This window comes from Orycteropus afer, unplaced genomic scaffold, assembly GCF_000298275.1.
Source record: "Orycteropus afer afer isolate SDZICR_OR568_19922 unplaced genomic scaffold, OryAfe1.0 scaffold00090, whole genome shotgun sequence".
NCBI classification, from domain to species: domain Eukaryota; kingdom Metazoa; phylum Chordata; class Mammalia; order Tubulidentata; family Orycteropodidae; genus Orycteropus; species Orycteropus afer.
This window is the reverse complement of record NW_006921677.1, coordinates 6959077-6982436: the sequence shown is the minus strand read 5'-3', so window position 1 is coordinate 6982436 and position 23360 is coordinate 6959077. Positions and strand designations below refer to the sequence as shown.

Below are 23360 nucleotides of genomic sequence, written 5' to 3'. Positions count from 1 at the left end.
CAGGGATCCAAGTCCTTTCATCCAAAGGATGTGTTCCATTCTAGACTCTTCTTAGTGATAGTGAGGCCCTGCTGAACTTTCTATGGGATTGACCCTTATATAAGCAAAATAAAAAAAAACCACACCCATTGCCATCGAGTTGATTCTGACTCAGAAAGACACTATAGAACAGAGAAAAACTGCCTCATAAGGTTTCCAAGGCTATAACTGTTACAGAAGTAGATTGTCACATCTTTCTCCATGGAGTGGCTGGTTGGTTCAAATTACCAACCTCTTGGTTAGCAGCTGAGCACTTTAACCACTGAGCCACCAGGGCTCCTTTATATAAGCAAACTCCTTGTCAACTTCCTGGCATGGCCCTCCCACCAAGACTACAAACTCAATTTACATAGTAATCTGACCAATCCCCTCAGTGTAATCACTCATTTTGCATAGTCCCAGGCAAATATTTTAGGGGAGAGACAAGACCCTGGGTAGAAAGGCCATATAAATAATATTCACTGCACCACACTTCTCTGTGTTTTTCTTCTCTATGTGATTTCTTTTAACCTTTCTAGTGGCTGTGATTGCCCTGAACTTTGTGCTCTAGTACATAGGTTGTAAAAACTCAGGTTTTCTAACAGCAATTAGTCACCCTGCATGGTGCAGACTAGGGCTTGCCCTCTGACTAGAAGCCATGGAAATGGAAATCTTACTTGATGCCTTTCCGTTCATCCAAGATCACCTTCTCTCAAGAATCTATCATTCTTGTTTGCTCTCCGGTGTTGAAGTTTGCATTTTCTCCAGAATTTATTGTCATATGTGGCAGGATTTATCACAGTAGGAACTTGCTCTGCCATACAAAAAGTGGAAATGAGGACCTGTGATATGGTTTCTCGAACTGTTGTACATTTGATGGAGAACTTGAGTATTTTCATGTGTGATAAAATCTGCTCATTCTCTCAAAATTAGAACTATGTTTATTTTGTGTTATAACTATAAATGCTTTTTGTCATGAAAATTGAAATGTTTATATTATTTCATGCTAGAGAAAAGGATAGGAGCTCTGGTAGCATAGTGGCTAAAGCACTTGACTGCTAACCAGAAGGCTGGCGGTTCAAACCCACCAGCCACTCCTCAGAAGGAAGGTTGGGCAATCCTACTTCTGTAGTGATACTGCCTCGGAAACCCAAGGAGGGGTCGCTATGAGTCGGGGCCGACTCGACGGCACACAACAACAACAACAACAGAGAAAAGGATAACTGAAACCTTTGTTATAGTTGTAATATGCTAGGTTTAAAATCAATGTACCTGTGGAAAGGCAATAGGAAGCTATAGCTACAGACATTATCCACTATTATGCTTAAGAGGGTGCAATTAAGTGTGCATTCTAAAATCATAACCTTACTATCATTGAATTTTGGGAAGATAAATATATGAAAAAAATACCAAAGCTAATACTTTTCTTTTTCTTAATTTACCCTAGAATGCAGCAAATGCTCTAGCAATTGAGAACAAAGTACTTCAAGAACAACTGAAACAAGCTTTGAAGGTAAAGGGTATCGTATTCCTTTAAAATTGTTAACTAATGAAGGAAATACATATAAAAAACATTTGGAATTAATACTTTTTATTTTGTAAAATATTATAATATTAAGTCTATATAGTCTACATTGTGTTAGGCTTAAAATATATTGATTTTATGGATTAGGAATATAGGAACCCTGGTGGCATAGTGCCTAAGGTATTTGACTGCTAATCACAAGGCTGGCAGTTCAAACCCACCAGCCACTCCTCAGAAGGAAGAGTAGGCAATCTACTTCTGTAGAGATACCGCCTCAGAAAATCAAGGAGGGGTCGCTATGAGTTGGAAACGACCTGACAGCAGTGAGTTTGGTTTTTTTTTTTTTTTGGGGGGGAGGTAATATTCATTTCATCAGCAGCTCAGCAAGCTGGGAAGAGAAGTAAATTTACTTAATCCAGTAAAGGAAAGCTGTTTCAAAATCCATAATTTACATACTTAAAAATCCATAATATTACATACTTAAAAGTAAAATTTTGAGGCTATTCTAATTAAACTCTGTTAAATTAGGATGTTGACTTTTACCAATCTTTTTCAAATTCCAGCTAAACAGTAAGACAAGCAATGAAAGAAGCAACAAACATTTTCATAAATTGTTAGACAAAGGTATTCATATTTCTAGATTATATAATTTACTTTCTGAGAAATGGAAGATAATAAACTTATTAATGATATTATTTAAAAAGGGTAGGTGGAGACAAAATAAATATCTTTAAAAGAAGCAGTAATTTTCCTATTTGTCAGAAATAACCATTTAGTAAACAGAAAAAATTCTGCACATAATGTTGTTGTTGTTATGTGCCGTCGAGTCGGACCCGACTCATAGCGACCTCTCCTTGGGTTTCTGAGACAGTATCACTATGGAAGTAGATTGCCCCATCTTCCTTCTGAGGAATGGCTGGTGGGTTTGAACTGCCAGCCTTCTGGTTAGCAGTCAAGTGCCTTAGGCACTATGTTACCAGAGCTCCCTAGAATAGCATAGTTAACAAAAAATATACAGAGCTTTATATAAAGAAAAATGTAGTATATTATCAAGTGACATCCATGAACATGAAAGAAATAGAAATGTATGGCTTTTGTTTTGAAGGATAATTATTATAAATATTTCAATTCTGTATTTTACCGAAATTATTGTACAAATTTATTTCCAGAGATAAATGGAGTTATTTTTCAACTTAACAAAATTTTTGTAAGACTTTGAAATCAGAAGCTGGTGGTTATATAAAATAGAAATTAGAGAGTATTTCTTCATCCAAAAATTAATATATAATGTAAAACTACACTAAAGCATTGTGGTACTGATTCTGGTACTGATTTGGAAGTCCAGAAGTAGATTCAAATGATACAAAATTTTGTTTATTAAAATTTGTCATTAAAAGATAAGTTATTTATAAAAAGTAAGTGAGCTATTGCAAAAAATAAATTTAGGTCTCTGCTTCAAACAAGAATAAGTTGCAGACTGATTTACGATCTAAAAGTAAGAATGAGCTATCATTATGTAGTAAGAATCACTGGATAAACAGTTTTGTCTTAGCTAGAGCAAGGCATTCTAAACATTATACCACAAAATAATATGTTAATGTATTGGCTGTATATAAATTTAAAACTTTTTCTGGTAACACAATCATAAGATACAAAGAAAAAATAGAGTTTTTTTGCAAAATGTTTTATATGAAGCTTTTTTTTTTTACAAACATATAAGGAATAGAAGTTGGCCTTCCCCAAATTAGACAATGGATAAAAATAGGCAAGGCAGAATTCAGAAAAACTCATGGCCAATACATGCATATAAATATATTCAACCTCTGTGGTTATCACATAATGCAATTTAAAATGAGTGAGATATATTTTTTATTTATAATTTTTATAAAAGTTTAAGAAATGGAAAAATATAATAGTTGTGGATATACACTGAAATGAGTTTTCTTTCACACATTTCTATTATCAGTAAAGATTTCTATCTTTCTATGAGAAAATACATAATGAAATCATGGAAAGTATATAGCCTTTTCACTCAACAACTGTACTTCTAAATATTTATCCTAAAAAAGAAAAAAGTATACATACTGTACAAGTATGTATCCTGTTATAATTTTTTAAAAGTTTTAATTGTGATTTGGGTGAAATTTTACAAAGCAGATTCATTCTACATTCAACACTTCATACACATTTTGTTTTATGACACTGATTACAATCCCCACAATGTAGCAGCTCTCTTCCCACTTCCTCCCTCTGGTCACCCTTTCTCTGTATCCCTTCTGCCTATACATTCCAGCCTCCATAGCTTTCTTCCTGTGCAAATGCTGCCCTTATGATAGCCCATGGTTGATAGTTCTAAGGAGTGTATCTCTCTGGTGTAGTTGTTCAGATCATAGGCCTGTCTATTTTTTGAAGGAAAGTTAGACGTGAGAGTCCAATACCAGGCCTAAAGGGTGAGTAAGGGCCATAGTCTCAGGGTTTTCACCAGTCTCTATCTAACTAGTAATCCATCTTTTTTTTTTTTAATGTTTTTTAAACGTTGTTCCACATTTTTCTCCCATTGGAGATCCCAGGATCTCCAATATTGATCCCTTTCTGAGTAGTTGGCAGTATCATCCTACAATATTTTTAATAACAAAAATTTTGAGATGACCTAAATGCCCACCAATAAGAAATTTGCAAGTTAAAGTATATTGTTAAATGTACTTCTGTTATTCTGATTTAGATGTATACTCATTATTATTATGGAATATAACATTAGCTAATGAAAAGAACAGATATTGTAAATATATGTATGGTACAATCAAATCTAGATAATAATTTAAAAATGCACATGCATGTATTAGCTATATTTTAACAAAACCAACCCACTGCTTTTAGGTCAATTCTGATTCATAGCTATACATTTATATTTGTGTACATGTATGCATCAAAATGTTAACTGATTTTTTTCTATGTGATGAAATATTCAAGTTTTCCTTTTCTTGATCTATACATTCTTTCGTACAAGAAACTTAGGTTATTTACATAATTAAATAAAGATTTTAAAAAGTACTAAAAAGTGACAATTATAAGACAGTTTGTGTTTCAGAATAAATAATTATTTCAATCTTTTCTTTCATTCTTTAATATTGTGGATATATTAGTTATTCTGGTTATAACTGATCACTTTTTTGATGTATATTTTATTAATTTTTATTGTGACTGTACAATATTTGGAACCTTTTAATAACTAATAGCTGGAGAACCTCCTGGGTATAGAAACATCCCTCAAAGTAAAAGAAGTTTTTAATTTTAATTGTGGAACTGTTTTACTATGGATTATACAACTGGGTTAATTTAGCTTCCTCCAATTCAGTGAAAATAAACGTTTGAGAAATCACGTGGACATGAATTCATGCAGATCCCTGAAGGCTATAGTGTTGGCAGGAAAGTGTCATAGAAAATAATACTTGATAACTGTTACTTTATTTTACTTTTTTAAAAAAACAGGAAGCTGAAAAAACTAAGCACCAACTTGACTATTTCCTAAATCAAAGGAAGGAGTTACTTAAAAGTGAGCAGAACAAGACAGCCATGCAAATGGATATTAATAAAATGAAAGTTAATGCTTTAGATTCAGAAAATGTACCACTGGAGAAAGAAGGAAGAAAAAAACTTTCAGACTCACGTGTACGAAAGTCAGATGATAAAATCCAAGAGCACTCACAGGTAAGGAAATAATCAAAATAGGGACAATAGTACCTGCTGTAAGAACTTTATCTTTCCTGTGATTATTGATTTCATTTATATATATTATTTTTAAAACTCTCTATGTCTTTATTTCTTTTTCTGTTTGGACTTTTGCCTTTTACTCTCTGGAAATATCTATTCATTTTTATCTTGAATACCAAGCTATAACTTAAATATGTGTTGATTTTGAGTGATCATTTAAGTATCTGAGATCTGAGGGTTAGAAGGAAATTGTTGTTGTTGTTGTTATGTGGCATGGAGTTGGCCCTGACTCATAGTGACCCCTCCTTGGGTTTCCGAGGCGGTATCACTATGGAAGTAGATTGCTCAAGCTTCCTTCCGAGGAATGGCTGGTGGGTATGAACCGCCAGCCTTCTGGTTAGCAGGTCAAGTGCCTTAGGCACTATGCTATCAGAATTTCCTAGAAGAAATAGGGGGTTGCAATTCTAAAGACATTTTTTTCTGTAAATTAAAAAAATTAAATATAAATGCAACACTAGAAAAAAGCCCTTAGAAAATTATTTTTGTCTCTGTTTTGTTTATATTCAGAAGCTCTTTCTCAAAGTTTGTTCAGATTTATAAATATACTTTGTTGTTGCTGTTATGTGCCATCGAGTTGGACCCTACTCATAGTGACCCCTCCTTGGGTTTCCTAGGCAGTAGCACTACGGAAGTAGATTGCCCAGCCTTCCTTGGAGGAGTGGCTGGTGGCCTTGAACTGCCAGCCTTCTGGTTAGCAGTCAAGTGCCTTAGGCACTATGCTACCAGAGCTCCCATTTATACCTTAGCAGAGAAAAACAATCCACAAGCAATTGGATTAATGAGAAATGAAAGGAGTTCAAGTAGAGCAAAGTTATCAAGAATGTCAGGAGATAGAATCACAAACCCTAATGCAATTATACTTGTTACTGCTCTAGCAGTATGGCTCTTGTTAGGGCCTTCATTTCTTTAGTAGTATTTTGTATTTCTTAGTGCCCTACTACTTGTTTTCAGACTGTGCATTTATTTGTATTGTTGTTGTTGTTATGTGCCGTGGAGTCGGCCCCAGCTCATAGCGACCCCTCCTTGGGTTTCCGAGGCAGTATCACTACAGAAGTAGGATTGCCCAACCTTCCTTCCAAGGAGTGGCTGGTGGGTTTGAACCACCAGCCTTCTGGTTAGCAGTCAAGTGCCTTAGGCACTATGCTACCAGAATTTTAGAGATAGGAAATCGAACTCAGGAAATTATAAAGTAGCTAGTATGCTAAAACTGAACTAAAAGGCCAATCCTCTACCTTTTTAAAGAGGCTATAAGACTATTAGGGAGCTCTGGTAGCATAGTGGCTAAGGCACTTGACTACTAACCAGAAGGCTGGCGGTTCAAATCCACCAGCCACTTGATGGCACATAACAACAACAACAACAACAGTAAGACTATCACACAGTCCTTTTATCCTTACTTTTATTTTCCCTCTTTGTTTATAATTTTATTGTAAACCACCTCAACTTCTTTTTAGAAAAATAAATAAGATTTCTTTGAAAGAAAGAAAAATTACTCAAGTTATTAGGTCAGTAAGTCAATGAAGCTATATGTGAATTGCAGTGAGTTGAATATGAAAGAAAATATTTCTACAAATGCAAGATCTGTGAGTTGGCTCAAGGAAAAGGAAAGGGAAGCAACTTAATTTAAAATGTGCTACTCATTGGGCAAGCTACTTCTGCAGTGATGCTGTCTCGGAAACCCAAGGAGGGGTTGCTATGAGTCGGGTCCGACTTGATGGCACATAACAACAACAACAAGTCATTTTATATCCATGAATATGTGGTAGTTATTTACACAACACTGTAAGATAACTAGGGAGCTCTGGTGGCATAGTGCTTAAGGCATTTGCTTACCAGAAGGCTGGCGGTTCAAACCCACCAGCCACTCTGTGAAAGGAAGAGTGTGCAATCTATTTCCATAAAGATTTACCACCTCGGAAACCCAAGGAGGGGTCACCATGAGTCGGGATCAACTGAAAGGCAGTGAGTTTGGGTTTTTTTTTTTTTTTTTTGGTTTCATTAAAAAATAACTATTAGCACCTTCATTTTAAAGACAAAGAAACTGAAGCTTTAAAAAGTTTAGTAAACTATGCAACATCCCACACTAATGTTGAGCTAGATTTTAAATCTAGGTCTTTCAGGGTCCAAAATCATGTCTGATATCTTCTTTGGTTATCTGTATGGCTGCATTCGGAACCTTCTCTTTGCTAAGAGTTTTAGTGTTTTTTTATTTTATTTTGTTATTGTTCTTGAGATCATATACAGCAAAAGCAATCAACACCAGTCAATAGTTTCTACATACACAATTCAGTGCTACTGAATTCTTTGAGTTGTGCAGTCATTCTTGTCTTCCTTTTTTGAGTTGTTCCTTCTCCATTAAGATAAACTCACTGCCCCCTACATTTACTATTTAATATTTTGAGTTACTATTGTCAATTTGATCCTATATAACTCAAGCCCAAGCCAGTTGCTATTGAGTTGATTCCAATTCACAGTGACCCTATAGGACAGAGCAGAACTGCCCCATTGGATTTCCAAAGCTATAATCCTTACAGATGCAGATTGCCACCTGTTTCTCTTGCAGAGGGGCTGGTGGGTTTGAACCACTGATGTTTGGATTAACACCGAGCATTTCACCATTGTGCCACCAGGGCTCTTTGGTTCATAAAAGAGCTGACTGCTCAACACAGACGTTTTTCACTAGATAAATTAGTTTTAAGAAAACCAATTTTCAGTAGGTAAATTTGGTTTTAAGAAAATTTTAGGGGACATTTTTGGTTTAAAGATTATTTTAGGGCAGTAGTTTCAGGCATCCATCCAGACCCCTTGGCTCCAGAAAGCCTGGAGTCCAAGAAAATTTGAAATTCTATTCTACATTTTCTCCCTTTTGATCAGGATTCTTCTATAGTATCTTTCATCAGAATATGCAGTAATAGTAGCCAGGCATTAGCCACACATTCCGTAATCCCCTCCCATTCCTGAATCTCCTTCTTCCTCTGTTGCTGCAGGAAAATAGACATCAATTGTTGTGCCTTGGACGGCTTCTTGCAAGTTTGGAAGGTACCAGGCACTGTGCAAGGAACTAAGAAGTCTATCAGAAGTAATAAATACTTTATTAGGCCAATTAACTGAAATGTCCCATGAAACCATGGCCCTAAACCTCCAAACCAAGGAAACAAATTCTGAGGTTCTTGTCGTACATAAGCAGCCTCAGCATCTACTCTTCTTCTTCTTCTTTTTTTTTTTTGGCATTGTTATAAACATATCTATCACACAACTTTTGCCAGTTTAACTTTTTATAGGTAATGCAAGTTACTGACAGCAATTGCAAGAATCAGCTGTGCAACCATACCCTTAATCAATACCGTTTTTCCATCACCATTAATACTTCTTTGCACTTCCTTCCCACCTCTTGTAGTCACTAATAAACTTTGGTCTCTATTTGCCTTTTGTCTTTCAAAATAAGTGAGGTAATGCAATATTTTTCTTTTTGTGACTTATTTCACTTAGCATAATGTCTTCAAGATCCATCCATATTGTAGCATTTATCAAGATTTCATTTTTTTCTACTGGCTGAGTAGTATTGCATTGTATGTATGTACCACATTTTGCTTATCATTCATCTGTTGATGGGCATTTAGGTTGTTTTCATCTTTTTACTATCATGAATAGTGCTGCAATGAATGTTAGTGTACAAGTCTCTGTTTGGGCATACAAAAAGAAGTAGAATTGCTGGGTTATATGGTGGCCCTTTTTTTTAGTTTTTCTTGAAGAACCACCCTCTGTTTTCTCTCATGGCTGTACCATTTTGCATTCCCACCAGCCAGAGATAAGCATCCAATTTCCCCACATCCTCACCAACATTTTTCATCTTTTGTTTATCTTAGCCATCCTAAACCCACTGTCATCAAGTCAATTGTGACTCATAGCAACTCTATGAGACAGAGTAGAACTGCCCCATAGGGTTTCTAAGGCTGCAAATCTTTACAGAAGTATACTGCTTCATCTTTCTCCCATAGAGCAGCTGGTAGGTTTGAACTGCAGACCTTTTGCTTAGCAGCCCAATGCTTTAACCGTACCACCACCAGAGCTGTTTTCACTATCCTAGTGGAAGTAGAATAGTATCTCATTGTGGTTTTGATTTCTATCTCTCTGATAGCTAATGATGTTGAGCATCTTGTCATTTGTTGGTGGCCATTTGAATGTCCTCTTTGGTAAAATGTCTGTTAAGTCCTCTGTCCATTTTGTGATTGGGTTATTTGTCTTTGTTTTTAAGGTTCAAAATTTTATGTATATATTTGTTATTAAATTCTTATTGAATATATGGTTTCTGAAGATTTGTTTACCAGTTGGTATCTTGTCTTCCATCTTGTACTAATTTTTAAAGGAATGATAATCTTACCTATTCCCCAATGACTATTTTTGCTAAGGTCACAAAAAATCTGCTTGATGTTAATTTGAGGGTGATTTTCAGTTTGATCTCACATCTTTTTAGCAGCATTTGACCATTTATTCTTTTTAACTTACTCTGTATTTTGATTTTTTTGTTTGTTTTCCTTACATAGTAAAACCTATGGAAGCCAGAACTCAACAAGATGGCCTTGTGTTTTCAAGTCTCACACATTTTCCACCTTTGGCAGGGTGAAATCTTTTCTATTGCTTTCTATTAGTAGGAATATTGGCTTAACCCCACCCCCACCCCTCCCATTATACACAGGTTCTGGCTTTCACTGTAGTTCTCTGGTACTCTGTTTTGTTCATCTTGCTCTGTCCATCTTTTAACCTTTGGTGTTTCTGTAGGTTTTATCCCAAATTATTATTCTTCTTCTTTTTTTTTTTAAATTTCATTTACTTTCTCTGGGCTTGCTCATAAACTTTCATGGCTTCAAGTGCAACATAAGTCTTTTATCTCCAACCCAGATGTCACCTAATTTCCATACCTCTTTATGTACTGAAATATACCCATCAATATACTGAATATATCTTCTTGAATGGGCAACAAAGAAACAGACAAAAAAGCCCCCCACAAAACCAGTTGCCTTTGAGTCTTTCTGGTCATAGCAAGCCCATGTGTTACAGAATAGAATTGCATTCTATGGAATGTTCAAGATTCTGACCTTTTGGAATCAGATTGTCAGACTGTTCTTCTGAGGTCAACTTTTCACTTAGTAGTCAAGTATTTAACTGTTTATACCACCCAGGAAACTTGAAAGGGCTATAAACATCTAGAATCTGTCATGTCCCCAATGAATTAATTGTCTTCTTCCTGGATCTGTTTCTTCTGTCAGTATTCACCGTCTCCTGGCATTCTCATTCACTTAACGGCTGAAGATAGAAACTTGAGAATCATTGTTGACTTTCTTGTCTCTTTTTCTCCATCCAGTTATCAGCCATCAAAGGATCTTAAATTGGCCCATTTTTCTGGAACTCACTGCTAGTTCTTAAGACAGTCTGCCACCAGGATTTCAATTGGTCTCCTTTTCTCTGTAATTAAGCATCTTCAGTCCGTTCTACACATTGTAATATAGTGGTCTTTCACAAATTGAAATATGTTCATTTTACCCTTTTGCCTATAATCTGCAATAGCTTCCACTGCTCTTAAGCTGAAGAAAAGTTTCCTAATTATGGTTTAAAGCTTTGTTATATCTGATTCTTTCCTGAGATACAGGCCAATTGCACATGCCTTTGGGTGCACACACACACACACACACACATTTTAAATTTCACCTACACTGAACTTCTTTTTTTTATTTTGATTTGGGGAAAACTTTAAAGAAAATTCATTTCCATACAGCAGTTCATACACATTTTGTTTCATGACATTGTTTGAAATCCCCATAATGTAACTACATTAAGTTGATGAAACACAATTTCTTTTCTGTTATCTTCTAGCTTTTGCATATTTTGTTCTCTGTTGGAATCACTGTGCAAAAAGTGTGTGGCAGTGACTTCTTCTGACCTCCTCTCATTCACCGTAAGACAGAATCAGCAGCAGCAGCCTGAGGCTTATTCCTATGAGGCACAAGTCAGACATGCTACGACCCTCCAGTCTTTTTACCAATTCTGACACCCATCATCCATCCCACAGTGTTCTCTACCTCTCTGCTGGGTTCAATAATTTGTTGCAATAGCCACACAGAACTCACACACACTACTCACAATTATGGGGTTTATTAGGCCAGTAACACGTTACAACTCAGGATCAGAAAACAACTCAGAATAAAGTTCTTCAACTGGAACAGCTTCTTCTCAGCCATGCTGCAGGCACGCTTCTCTCTGGCCTTGGCCTCTGTCCTGCTCAGCAAGTGTTACAAAGCTCTTTTAGCTTTGCCCGTATGTGCCCAAAGAGACACCCCACTCTGCCAGCAAACCTCCCGCCTGAAGGCGTTCAGCTTTCTTGTTCCATGGGGTGGGAAGCCCATCACTCTGTCTGTGCTTGTCCCTTTATTCTGCTGCCTCTGCTGCCGCTGTCTCTCTGTCATGTCTTTGCCATCTCTCAGCCATCTCGGTGCCAGATCTTGGGTCCAAGGTTGCACTCTGCTCCCTGCTCTTCTCTCTTAATGGCAGTGAGATCCCCCTTTCTGCCTCTGGGATGGCTCTTTTTAAGCCTAGTAGGATAGCCAAACTGATCAATCCCTATGCTAGTGTTCTATACATCCCCGTGCTTTGGTGTGGAGCTATAGTATTGCTAATTTCCAGAGAGATCTTTTTCATTTTATGTGGGGAACTTCCATTGCCCTGGGGTCTGGGCTGCACAGGGAAGTCCAATTTATCATCCTTGTTATTGGGGATAGAAGCTTACAATCTAAAAAGATTAAACTAAAAATATAAGAATTCCTATTGCTGGAGACTGGATTAAATTACAAAGTTCCGTCATGTATTTGTCATCTTAATGACATATTGGAAGAAATAGTTCCTATTTGTTTTTGTACCTGTTTTAAAAGTAATTTATAACTGACATTATTTCTATGTGCCAGAAACTATACATAATATATCTACACATAAATATTTATATTCATAAATATAAACCACTTAATTAATGGTTACTTTGTAAAAATGCAGTGTGAGTAAAATGAGATAACATTTATAAACTATGTTGTATATTGTTAAACACTATGTAAATGTGAGGTTGGATCCTTATTTGGCTTTTTCCTAGTTGTCAGCATGTTATTGTTGTTAAGTGTCATCAAGTTGATTCTGACTCGTAGCAACCCTATATGACATGGAACTGTCCCATAGGATTCCAAGGCTGTGATCTTTATGGAAACAGACTACCACATCTTTCTCCCACAGAGTAGATACTGGGTTCAAACCACCCACCTTTTAGTTGCAGCTGAGTGCTTAACCATTGCACCACCAGGGCTCAGCATAGGCTATATGAAAACCCTTTGTAGTATATTAGTTGATATGTAAGCTAATTATTGTGATATATAGATCCAAATGTATAATAGTTCAATCATAATAGAGATTTATTTTCTCATATAAATAATATAAGGAAATTCAAGGTCAGTGGTGGTAGTAGGGGTTCTGCTCCACAAGGTATTCAGGTATGGTGGTTTCTGGGTTATCCTTGGCATAAACATTCAGCTACCAGGAGAGAAAACAGAATGGAGAACCAAATGCGAGTTCTTTTCACTGACCAGGCCTGAAAGTGGTGTACATCATTTTATCTCACATTCTATTGACCATTTTAGCTGCAAGAGGGATTAAGCATATGGCCAAGAAGAAAATAAAATGAGTTTGGTGAACATCTAGAAGTCCTTGTCTTAGTTTGAACTGCCAACCTTCTGGTTAGCAATCAAATGGCTTAGGCACCATGCCATCAGAGCTCCTTTAGCACCCTCAAAAAAAAAAAAAAAAAAATATATATATATATATATATATATATTTAAATTGATTAATTATAAAAATAATAATTTTAACTATATTATATTAATTATGAACCCTTCAAAAAAGAATATTAAAAAGGATTAGATAAATATGTAATAGATAAGTTTAAAATAAATTTTATTTACTAACAGAATAAAACCCTCTTTGTTCTTATTTAGAGATAAAAATAATAGTTTTAGTTCTTTTCTGGGTTCCAAGGTACAGATGATGGTATCAGTTCCTCTTCTTTAATGTCTCTTCTGGTGCCAAAATATAATTTCTTAACTTTTTGATACTTTAATGTTACAAAATTCTCATATTTAAAAGTTGCTTTGAATGATATTCTAAAATTTATGTTTTATGTACATAGTTAACATATTTAAATTTAGTATTCTCTTTATCACAGATCTCTCCAAACCAACGTGGAAGTGTCATTGAAAAAAGGTAAAAAAAAGATATTTATTCTATCGTTTTCTGATATTTATCAGCTCACATACCTATGTGGTAAAAACAGCCGATCTAAATTCAATATCATATAAGTCTTTGATTTATTCCTCTGTTCACAATATTGCATTAATCTTTGAAACTTTTTTCAGATAGAAAACTGTTTGAAGCTTTAAATATTGTCAAAGATAGAAGAGTTTGAATCCAATCAAAATTAGAAGAATTTAAATGAACAATTAAAATTAAATATGTACAAACCTGCTTCTTTCTGACAGAAGCAATTACATTTCCAGATAGTAAGGAACTGATCCATATTTTGAGTTAACTTTGCTACTATCATCATTAAGAGGCAAGACTTAGATACATAAAAAAACCAAACTTATTGCCGTCGAGTTGGTTTCAAGTCATAGCAACCCCTTCTTGGGTTTCCAAGGTAGTATCTCTACAGAAGTTGATTGCCCAATCTTCTTCCTGAAGAGTTGCTGGTGGGTTTGAACCACCAGCCTTCTAGTTCGCAGTCAAATGCCTTAAGCACAATGACACCAGAGCTCCCTAGGTACATAAACAACTTATTTTATTTTTACTTTTTACCCTTCAATTTCTGTTAGCCACCTTATATATATGTACATACATGTACATAAATACTTGGGTTGTTTGATCCATTCAATTAATTAAATCTTTTAGTTTTCACTAGTGAGTGAATCTGTTTGCTTAATATATTGTGACTGATTCACAAACCTGTTCACAAACCACTCAGGAAACAGTAAACTATAGCCAGATACGTTAGCGGGGCAGCAAAACTAGTCAGTGAGAGGTTGCTGTCCAATGAAAGTAAACTCTGTCAATGATTCCTTTCAGTCATTGACTTGAATTACTTCTTATTCAAGTTTAATGTACATGAGATACTTATTTCTTAACCATATTGAGTTTAATGTGTAAAATTTTTGGTTTGATTGCCACACAGAGAAAGAGGAAAGAATTACATTTCTGTGCTTCATTCTCATATTTTAAAAATATTTCTACATTACAGACTCAGATGAATTAGCAGGAATTAGAAAATAAGTGTAATGATTAATGACCAGATATTTTAAAAAGGTCAATTTTAGTGTCCATAATGATTATTTATGTTTTTAAAAGTATGTGTTTTTAATACCTCAAGAGAAAACAAGATAGTAATTTATTCACTTGTTGCTTTGCAAATTTATGGGTAGATGTCTTATTATTTATTCCTTCATATTATAAATTATATGGTTAGAATTATAAATGTTTTAAAAGTATAAGGAAAAATATATTACTAAATATCTTTGACTCTATGGAAAATTAGCTATCTTATGAACTGTTTAGAAATAGAAACAAATACAACACGACATTCTTTTCTTTATGCTAAGATTATAGTCGAGCATGGCATACTACTGTAGTCTTTCTAGGGAAACATGGTGAAGTATAGATTATGAAAATGCTGAAGGAGAAAGCCAACAATTTGTTCATCACCTTGAAGAACATGAGATGGTAGCTTTCAAAGTTATAGTTATTTTACATAGAATATTATGTTTCTGCTGATGAATTTGAGAAGACTCTATAGACATTTGATGAGCCTCAAAAAGTAGAAACTTAAAAAACATTTCAAAGATTTAGTTTCTATGAAGGCTATGTAGTCCTCATAGTACTATCTATGAAGCAAGGTAATCTCAGTTACTTTCCATGAAGTAACTGAGAAAAATCAGAAGTAACTTGGAAAAATCATGAAGAGGGTGTATGATAGTATTATGGGAAATTACAGCCCCTCTTAGGCTGCCTTCTTGCCTGGGAAATCACAATTGGAAGTGATAATGGAAAGTGTAGATTGGGAGAAGGGTTGGATGGGGAACAGCAAACTGCAGGATGGTAGACAATATAGGACACTGGGAGCAGAAAAAATAATGGTATGAATATGAAATAATTCCTTTTAAATTATTCTTTCTAAGAATACTGATTGATACAATGTTTGTACTCCCTAACTTCAGGAGGAAGATTAAGTTAATTCAGTTTAGTCCATGAGGAAACATGAACTGAGTGTCTGTGCTGTGCAAGGCACTGTGCTAGATATTATGGGGATGGGTACAAAGATGACAAATACATGGTACTTGCCCTCAATGTGTTAACAGTCTAGTATAGCAGACATGTACAAAATAAATATAGTATAATGCAGAAGAAAGGAGCCTTAGTGGCACAGTGGTGAAACACTTGGCTGCTAGAAAAAGGTTTGAACCCACCAGCCGTTTTGTGAGGGAACGATGTGGCAAAGTGCTCCCATAAAGACTTATAGCCTTAGAAATCTTAGGGGCCAGTTCTACTTTGTCCTATAGGGTCACTATGAGTTGGAATTTACTTGACAGCCATAAATATAATGCAGAAGATGCATTCTGTAAAATGTCATCAAGAAGCTGCATCAAAAAAAAAAAAAAAAGAGGAAAAGTTATTCCTAGTTGCATTGGGAATTATACAGAATTTGATTTATGCAAGTCAGGTGGGCTGGATTTTAGCAGATGGATATTTAAAGGATGTTCTAGGTGGACAGAACAGTGGAAACAAAGGCAAAGGTGTCTAGGATCTGCATAGTGTGCACAGAAAAAGGCTGTTAATTCATTTTGTTTGGAATCTAGACTGAGGAGAAAAATGGGACACATGGCATGAAAAAGTTGTTTTAGCTTTGTAGGTTTATACAATTTCCCTTAATAGCTTTAGATTCGATAATGCTAACTATAATAAAAATTTCAAATTATTAAGCACAATGGCACAATATTATTCATCAAACTTCATTTTGGGTTACTTCTTAGATTCTAATAGAATTTCTGAAATACTTTGGAAAAGTCTCCCAAACCTTCAGAGAGTGGATGGTAGCGAAGGAGACCCCACCCGAACAGACATGTGGTATTGCTTACAATAAAGTAAACTTTTTTTGCACTTTACAACATGTAGCAATTTATTTTGGCTTAGGGAATGAAAGAGTTAGTGGTAAATACTTAAATAGATTTTTATTACTTTAGTGTTTCACATCACATACATGGTTAGATTTTTATAAATGTTTCACAGCATTACAATTCAAATTTTTAGAAATGAAAATGTAAACTATTTCTTGGTGATTTTAAGGAGTTGCATATCCAGCTTACTTTCATCTAAATCCTATTTTTTTTTTTTGTAGGATTTCCTTTCCCAGTAATACTTAGGTTTGTTATAAAGCACAAAAACATCTTTATAAGAGAGAAAGAGTATTCATACATGTCCATTTTTCCTCTGTGGATAGATGATAATCCATTAAATTAACTCATTCATTCACTCAATAAATGCATTCATTCAATGAGTATTTTTATCTTTGTATGTCAGATACTCTTTTAGGTATCAGGGTTTCATTGATAAATACAACAGATCATGTTCTTTCTCCTGTGAAACTTAAATTATAATGGGAGAGACAGACAATAAACAAGTAAAAATAAACAAGATAATTTTACATAACAAAAAATGAAAATAATAATACTCCCTATCTGATAAGGGGGAGCTCTGGTAGCATAGTGCCTAAGGTACTTGACTGCTAACCAGAAGGCTGGCGGTTCAAACCCACCAGCCACTCCTCGGAAGGAAGGTTGGGCAATCTACTTCCATAGTGATACTGCCTCAGAAACCCAAAGAGGGGTCACTATGAGTCGGGTCCAACTCAACGGCACATAACAACAACAACAACATCTGATAAGGAGTCACAGGAGATGGATAATTTAGATTATAAGGGAAGGCAAGGAAAGTATTACTGTCAAGAAGAGATTATCTGATTATGAAATAAGAAAAGGTTATAAAATAATCTGTCTCTATTTTTTACCAGAAGAAATTTATACAAATGAAAATTTACCTTATAAAATGCTTGGAAGAAGGTTTCTAATTTCCTCAGTTAACTGTTTTGCATGGGACGTATTACTAGTGACACAAAATGTAGGCATGAAGTAGATTTGATAGAGAAAACTTTACAATTTAAGAAACGCCATGGGGTACACTATGCCCTGAGCAATCTTGAATGTATAGAGAGGTGTGATGGACTGAACCCAGCTGGACTCATCATGGATAATACTCAAGAAAGGGACCCCTCCTCACATAAAACTTTATAAAATTACAGAGGAATAGGAGAGGGTAGAGAATACGTAGTCAGCCATATAAAAGTGAAAGCTTATAGGTCTGGGCAATGGCCTTGTTAGAAAAAGGAGCATCTGGAGGGCCTTTAGGTACCAACATAGCTGGTATCAGTGAGAGACTTTCTCTTTTTCCTTTGAATAATTCTGATGAACCAGTTGTGTCAAATCACCAAAAAGGGAAAGGGAGAGAGCTACCAGGAACTTCCAGAAACAACATTTTTTCTCTTTTGTCCACCCCTTATTTTTGGAGGCTCAATAATGTAAGTCTATACATTAGCTCTGGCTGACTCCTGATCTTGATCATAGCAGTTTCTACAATATTGCCTTGGAGAGGTATGTCAGCAGGTCCCCAACTGTTTTGGTTACCTAGAATTCTAGTGGCATAGTGCCTAAGGCATTTGACTGCTAACCAGAAGGCTGGAGGTTCAAACCCACCAGCCACTCCTAGGAAGGAAGGTTGGGCAATCTACTTCCGTAGTGATACTGCCTTGGCAACCCAAGGAGAGGTCGCTATGAGCCGGTCCGACTCGACGGCACATAACAACAACAACATGCTGAAAATTTCCTATAAAATTATTTTTAGAATGATTTTTAGATTGTACTCTATTGCACACTTTGAATCTTAGATCTTTTTCTGTTTTTCTTGTACATAGAAATGTATTCTACATCTTGTATTATTGCAGATATTAATGTCAAATCCATTGTCTTCTGTGTTTGCATTGATAATTAAAAATGCCCGTATACATTAATAATTTCAAAAGTTTGTTTGTTTGTTTTTTGAGGGGGTAGTGAAGTTCCTGGGAAAAAAGCGAAAGAGGTGCGGGACAATGACAACTAAAGGTTAGAAACAAGGCAGGTTGAGCAGTTATTTGATGGCAATTTTCTGTTTTGCCATCAATGACATACTGTAAGAAGCATTATGAGGTGTCCATGGTGATGTAATACTAAGATCATCAGAATTAATAAGTACTTTTGCAAGCAGGAGGAGATTTACTCTCTACCAATTCAGCAACACTGAAGACTATCATGTAGAATGCTGTCAACATGTTTGTATCAAAAACTTAAAATATATGCTCTTAATTATACTTTGATATTATACTATTTTAACATGGGGTGATAACTGGAAAGAATCTAAAGCGAACAAGGAATGACACAAATTTAGCATGGCTTACAAAGTATATTTTGCAGGTTATTTTTGATAACTTACCAATGAATAGGAGTGAGGAAAATATCACTTGTTTTATTATTATTTTTTTGTGATATAGGCTATCTTCCTCAGCTTTTTTGTTATTTTTTTAATTGTCCTAAGAAATCAGGATTTTGGAACGATGCCTGTCTTCACTTCTTAGAGACATCGTTTTGAGAACTTGAATGCAGTACTGCTTGCATACCTTTCTAGTGTTTTTCACCCCTACCTCCCCTGCACTGGTCCTGCATGGTTGTGGGAGACAGTAGACATGGGAAATGTTGGTGTGCTTAAAAATGAACTACTATTATTTAAGGAATTGCTCTTGGGATTGGCACACAAAATGTGGCAAAGCTCTGTTGTTTTAAGAGGATCATTTGCCTGGGTAGAATCAAGAGATTAATGATGTCCCCTAATAGCCATTTCAAAATCTGTACAAATATTTGCTTTCTACTGAAAGCTATGAGGTAATATTAGTGGCAGGAATGGTAGTTTGTATTCAACTCTAGGTATGCTTGTAAATAAGGATCAGTTTATATTATGTACTTGAACTTATTTTTGTGCTTCAGTGGCCCTAATATCCTTATGAGTAGGTGTTAAAAAATGGTCTCCAGAATGTTATTAGACTTTATTTCAGAACCAGATATCTTAAATTCAAACATCTAATAAAAATATTAAATTGTGTTTGAGGATGTGATGCTACCCTTGACAATTTAGGATAGCCACCTATTCTCTTTACTTTAATCTTGGAATCTGTTTCATAATGCCACCATAAAGGTTTGTTTGCCATAAGTTATATGTCTTTTTAATCACTAACCAAGTTACACTTTTATTCTCAAGATTGTCCTTCCAAACCTGACATTTTTTTTCTCTCTTTTTTAAAATCCAAATTCTTGTGTTTGAAATTCATCCTAATTTGAATGGCTAGAATGGCTAGCAATAGTTAACATTTTAAAACCTGGCTTCTGTGAGTCACTTTGCAGATAAAATACATCACCTGGAGTAATAGTTGTTTAAATTAGAGAACCATCATACCCGGTTGAATTTGATAGAGCTAGGAATGCTTTTAGTTGATTCTTATATGGAAGATAGCTAGTTTAACCATTTGTAATGTCATCTAAACTGGGATGCTGGACAGCAAACATAAACTGGAAGTGTGCAGACAAATCATGACATACGGCCAGTCTAGTTTTGGAACCCTGGAGGCTGCTCCTGTGCTGACTGGTGGAGAAGAGTACCTCTTATCCTGAAGAAGGAAGACATTGACCTTTTAATGTCAAAGTCTATGGAGAGATTTTTATTTTTTAAATTTTCGTCTGAAATGAAATTGTAGAAAAATAACTTTGGAATTAATGTAAATAAAAGACAACCTCCTTAGCATCCTGTGTTCTAATTTGGCTGAGCAAATCCTTCACATTCTGTCACCAATTATGACCTTGAATAACTATTATGTTAAGTTATTTTAATTAAGAGTTAATTCTATGTGTTGCCCATTTTAAATCCCAGAAAATATAGTACTATCTTCAAGTTATTTTCTAGAATCAGTTTGATATTTGTATTATCAGTAATTAATGAATAATTACAATAACATATTTAGTATTCTTATAGATTATGAAAATAATTCTTCAGGTGTAAATGAAAAATGTTTTATAATCTAATACCAGATGTTTTGTAATTCTAAAGCTCAGAGAAGAAAAGGTCTAGCCCTGCTATTTCAGATCTTTCACAGATCCCCAAGTCTCAACATGAATCAGCTTTTTTAGAACGTTCAAATGAAGTTTCACCCAGTGAAGAACTATCCCATGCATCTTCATTAGAGACCCATGATAAATCATTTGCAACAGTATTACCCAGCAAAGAAATTCAAGATTCACTCCCTGACTCACCTGAAGTAGTGACAACATCACATATTTCACATCCTGTTTTTACTAAAAGAAAATCAAAAGATAGCAATACTTCAAAGGTATGATATATTACAGTTACTTAATACTATTTTGTATTGTTGGACTTCTTCAGTATGTAGAATAGATGTCAATTAAAAACTCATTATTATATGCTTATTTCAAGAGAATTAAAACTTTGCTTTCTAATACAATAATTTTGTATTAAATATGATTAAATTAATATTTGGGATTCAAGTTCTATTTTACAGTATAAAAAAAGTCTGATCATTATTGAGCAAGAAGTTGTGGCCTATATTAGAATTTTAATGATAAACTAAAAGGTATGCAATCCCTAAATGAGACAAGGAAAATTTCATTGTTTTCATTTTATTTCAGGTTCATCTATAAAAAAGATATTTTTAGGAAATGAGATAATTATAATAATATAAGATAATTATTACCTTAAATCAATATTAATATTAGTAATAATATTAATGCTATTAATATACTTTTACATATCCTTAAATAAGACCTAGGAAAATTATGAGAATCCCTTTGTTAAGAAAATATTTGTTTAATTAGAAATTCTTAGAGCAAAAACATTGGGAATAGAGAAAAGATAAAAAGCCTATGCATACTTAATATTTATTCAAACTGTATTTTTATTATAGAAGTTATTAAAGGGGTCTTATAATAAGTAGAGTTCCCACTAAGGTAAAATGAAGTCAGAGGGCAACAGGCAACAAAAAGAGCAGCAAAACTGATTAAAATAAAACAAGTAAAATTCCAATTTTTTGAGAGCATATTAGTTATGGATAATCATACCATTGTAAAAATGCACCAGGCACCCAGTACCTCTTCACCTTCCTAGTGGTTATGATAATTAGGTTGTGGGATCACATAAGGGCCGTTAATAGTCACCATTAACCAGCATCTGTTTATCTAGTTATCATGATGTTGAGAATAACTGAGGTTTATGCTATTCCTTACATGTAGTTAATCTGAAAATAGTTCATGAGTGTTTATTGTATCTTTACGATTGTTTTACTATATAAAAAGTAGAAAAAGAGCAATTTATCTCATTTTAAGTTATATAATTTGCAATTATTTATTACAACTTTTCATTAAGACTGGTGTTTCAGAAGAGAAGTTACAAAGTGAGACTGAAAACCAGACTTCCCAAGAAGCAAGAGAATTTCAAGGTAAAAAGTTTTTTATTTTGCAAGATGAAAGGAGAAATGATTATTTTGTTCATTCCCATAGTATAATTATAAATAAATGAGGGGAGAGAATTATTAAATGTATATATGACTTGTTAGGCAGTCAGGTAGTATAGAAATATATTGACAATTATGTAAAAATTAACTTGGTTTTTGGTGAGTTAATATTCTATCACTTGGAGAATCTTTTTCAAGTAAGAACTTTGTAAAAAAAAAGAAGTAATAGCTTTGCCTCAGTCATATAACAGAATCTGACGTTATGAGGTTTTTATTTAATGTTATACCAAAATTCATCTGGGTATAGTTATAAAAAAATGATTTTTGATAGGAATAATTAGTTAGAATTTTAATCAGATTATTTAGGTGTTTGATTTAAAATATTTTAAAACAATGGTAAATTCAATATGTTGAATATATGTTAGTAATAATTGTTTTTTTTTGTTGGCTGGAGTGCTCTGTATATGTCTATAAGGTAAAGCTGATTGTGTTGTTGGGATCTTCTGTATCTTTGTTGAGTTTTTTTCTAGTTCTGTCCTTCATCAAAAATGATGTGTTAAAGTCTCTAGGAGACTGCTCTTGTAGTACTGTCTATTTTTCCTTTCAGTTCAGTTAAGGTTTGCTTTATGTATTTTGCAGCTTTTTCATTGGGTCTTGTTTTGGTTACCCCTGTGCTGCTCTAAAAGAAAGTAACACAAATGGGATGGCTTTAACAAATAGGAGTTTATTCTCTTACTAGTATGGAGGTTAGAAATCCGAGTTCAAAGTGCCAGCCTCTAGGGGCTGGGTGAAAGCCTCTCAACCTTGGGCTTCAGCTCTGCCTCTTGCTCCCGGTGCACTGAAGCTAGGGACATCTCTTCACTCAGACAGCTGCTGGCTACTGAGACTGATAAACCCAAGGTCAACAAGTACAAAGGCATTGTCCCAATATTACCAAACCACACGGCAGGCCATTGATTCAAGTCCATTAACAGTCTCAAGATCGGCAGAACATGGCAGGCTGCTGAATGAAGACTTGGCTACATGCAGGGTTCAAGCGTCCCAAAAAAACTGGAGACCCATTTCCAAATCTCCTCCTTATATACTGGAAGCAGACCACATCCCTAAAGCAGCTACTCAGTTGCTCGTGTCAGATTCCAGCATGGAGTTAATTGCCAGTCTCATCATAGGGAATAACTACCACCAGCTGCCCAGCCAAGTTGACATATAACTTTAACTACTGTAGGTCCATAGATATTTATTATTGTTATGTCCTCTTGGTCTATTGATCCTTTTATCATCATATAATGCCCTTCCTTATCCCTTATGCTG

At 34.8% G+C, this 23360-nt stretch overlaps 1 protein-coding gene across 1 annotated transcript in view; it reads left to right on the top strand.

Annotated features, from left to right (window-relative positions):
- Positions 1 to 23360, top strand: part of CCDC7 (coiled-coil domain containing 7) — a 370614-nt gene that overhangs the window by 223189 nt on the left and 124065 nt on the right. The window contains exons 14-18 of the mRNA XM_007942477.1: positions 1466 to 1531; positions 5033 to 5251; positions 13569 to 13606; positions 20633 to 20912; positions 21962 to 22034. Coding sequence (XP_007940668.1) covers positions 1466 to 1531; positions 5033 to 5251; positions 13569 to 13606; positions 20633 to 20912; positions 21962 to 22034 — 676 coding nt within the window. The remainder of the gene's footprint in view (positions 1 to 1465; positions 1532 to 5032; positions 5252 to 13568; positions 13607 to 20632; positions 20913 to 21961; positions 22035 to 23360) is intronic.